This window comes from Letharia lupina, assembly GCF_014066315.1.
Source record: "Letharia lupina isolate WasteWater1 chromosome Unknown contig_1, whole genome shotgun sequence".
Classification (NCBI taxonomy): domain Eukaryota; kingdom Fungi; phylum Ascomycota; class Lecanoromycetes; order Lecanorales; family Parmeliaceae; genus Letharia; species Letharia lupina.
In genome coordinates this window covers 292,319-294,530 of record NW_023502970.1, presented here as the reverse complement: position 1 = coordinate 294,530, position 2,212 = coordinate 292,319, and the positions used below count along the sequence as shown (strand labels likewise).

Below are 2,212 nucleotides of genomic sequence, written 5' to 3'. Positions count from 1 at the left end.
TGAAAAATTCTAAGTCTAAAATTTTTTATATCTTTTCGACCAGTATCCGCCGCTAATCTTACTAAGCGAGTTAGCTTACTTTTAAAACGCACGACTATCTTAAGGTCGTCTATTAGTGTAAATCTTCCTTTTACTCGCAGTAACTCGCAGTCTCCATCTTTAAAGCTTCGGTAAAATTAACATGCTTAGAACAACAATATACCCTCACTCACAGACAACTTTCCAAGATGGTCTCGCAATGGGTCAAGAACTGGTGCACGTGGCTTTTTTTCCAGAAACCCATCAGAGTTGGCAAAAAGAGGGGATGGGAAATTGAGTATCACCACATGCTGATCCTCTACCGACATCTCTTCATCCTATTTTCCATACTTTGGGGGGTCCCTCTTCTGCTTACTATAACCTGGTCTGGCCTTGTCCAAGGCTGCTCGTATCCCGCCACAAGGCATCACTTGGGGCACTTTTGTATTGAGCCTTTTGAGAAGATTCAATCCGAGGTGCCGTGGTACCTTGACTTATGGAACACTTCAAGAGATACTCATAATCTTTCCGAGATATCTATATCTCCTAGAATTGAAAGTATCATGACGAGTCCGTTACAAATCCGGGACACAGAGGTTGCTTTGCGCCAACAAATGTTGAAGTTGAGAGAATCAGACTCCAGCATCGTGCCAGATGAAGCCTTACAGGATCTTGGTAAGTCAACTATATGCCTCCTATTCCATTGCCAACCCACTACATAGTAGTTTGGATACTAATCATTCTCTGTATACCAGAACGACTGATCCCACTCGTCTCCGATCTCCATACACAACTTGATAACTTTTCTAGCACCTTTTGCATGGAACGAGATATCATGAGTCACGCATTTCGTGGCTGGGTTGACACATATTCGAAGATTGTCGCCGACTCTGATTTCGTGGAATTTTCCCTAGTATCACTGTTCCTCTTCCCCCAAAATCATGGCCTAAGATTTTTCAACCATTTCTTTCTGGTTCCCTTTCTACCCAAGCCAAGAATCTACAATGTGCAAGTCAAGGCGGAGATCCAGTTTCAGAGAGAAAGATTCCTCGCCGACACCAAGGAAGCTCTTGGAAATATTGACGGCAGTCTCCTTTCGATTCAGAGTTCCGGGAATTCTTCAAACCTTACGGAACTACTTGGCGCAGCTACTAGGGGGATGATGGCATATCAGCAGAATCTCGATCAGAATATGAACGCCTTGAAGGATAAAGTTCTATTCGGGGGCCTTATACGTACTATCTTCGGCGAGTCTCAAGAGATCAAGAAACTGAAACAGTATCACGCGCTTGTTAGTCATATACTCGTTCGTCTCGGTTCAATAAATGCAACCGTGGCAAGATGCGAAGTCGACTCCAGGTCATTGAAAGTAGGACTATCCCAGCTTCGCAGGAGTTTTGAGTATAGCCCTAATTTCGAGTTTTCACCTGCCGGTCTCATATCAATTCCGCCCTCATTGTCGGCACAATTGAAGTCGCCTCCCTTTACTTTGCTTAAGCAGAGCAGCGGTTTCGATAATGAGAACGGCAGCAAGGAGACTAAGCCTTTTCCGTCTTACGATAAGTGGGAGTACGATCTTGACAAGGTCATCAGTACCAATGTCTTGACTCGAAGGACTGCGATAGCCGATTGGTGTCAAGATGGCGGAAATTACGTTATGCGTTCAGGCTTCTTGTATACGGTCTGCAATATATGGTCTCAGGCAAAATTGATGTCGACACTTGATGATGATCTTCTGAGTGGTGTACAGAGAAGTTGGATCATGGAACGGGAGAAGGCGATACATCGATACGAAAAGACGATTGGGCTTGATTTTGCAAATATTATCCATGATGTACTACATGTGTATGATAGCACTTAGCGTGGTAGACCAGTACCACATGTCTTGATACTCCAACTTTAATTAGTTCATCAAATTCATAAGACATGCCTGGGAAAAACTTGGAAGATTTCACACGGGCTGCATCTCCATCCACAACATTTGATACGTACCAAAACCGTGTGGCAATCAGGCGCTGCCCGCGGACATGCTGCCCAAGTCAACAAATCGTCTGATCAGCCATGGCGAGCATGGCTTACTGAGAGCTCTACGATCCGGAAACCGCTTACAGCGCTAATTTGTGTGGCCATTGAGCGCGCGGGCTGGGGTTGTCCCCGCCAGCCATGGCATGAGCAATTGCCAGCAATCAAGGCC

General features: G+C 45.2%; 1 protein-coding gene across 1 annotated transcript; it reads left to right on the top strand.

Annotated features, from left to right (window-relative positions):
- Positions 1 to 632: 632 nt before the first annotated feature.
- HO133_000006 (uncharacterized protein) lies at positions 633 to 1,879 on the top strand (the record flags this gene model as incomplete). Its single annotated transcript, XM_037290946.1, has 2 exons — positions 633 to 693; positions 774 to 1,879. The coding sequence occupies 2 exons, from the start codon at positions 633 to 635 to the stop codon at positions 1,877 to 1,879; spliced, it is 1,167 nt and encodes a 388-aa protein (XP_037157820.1).
- Positions 1,880 to 2,212: the final 333 nt, after the last annotated feature.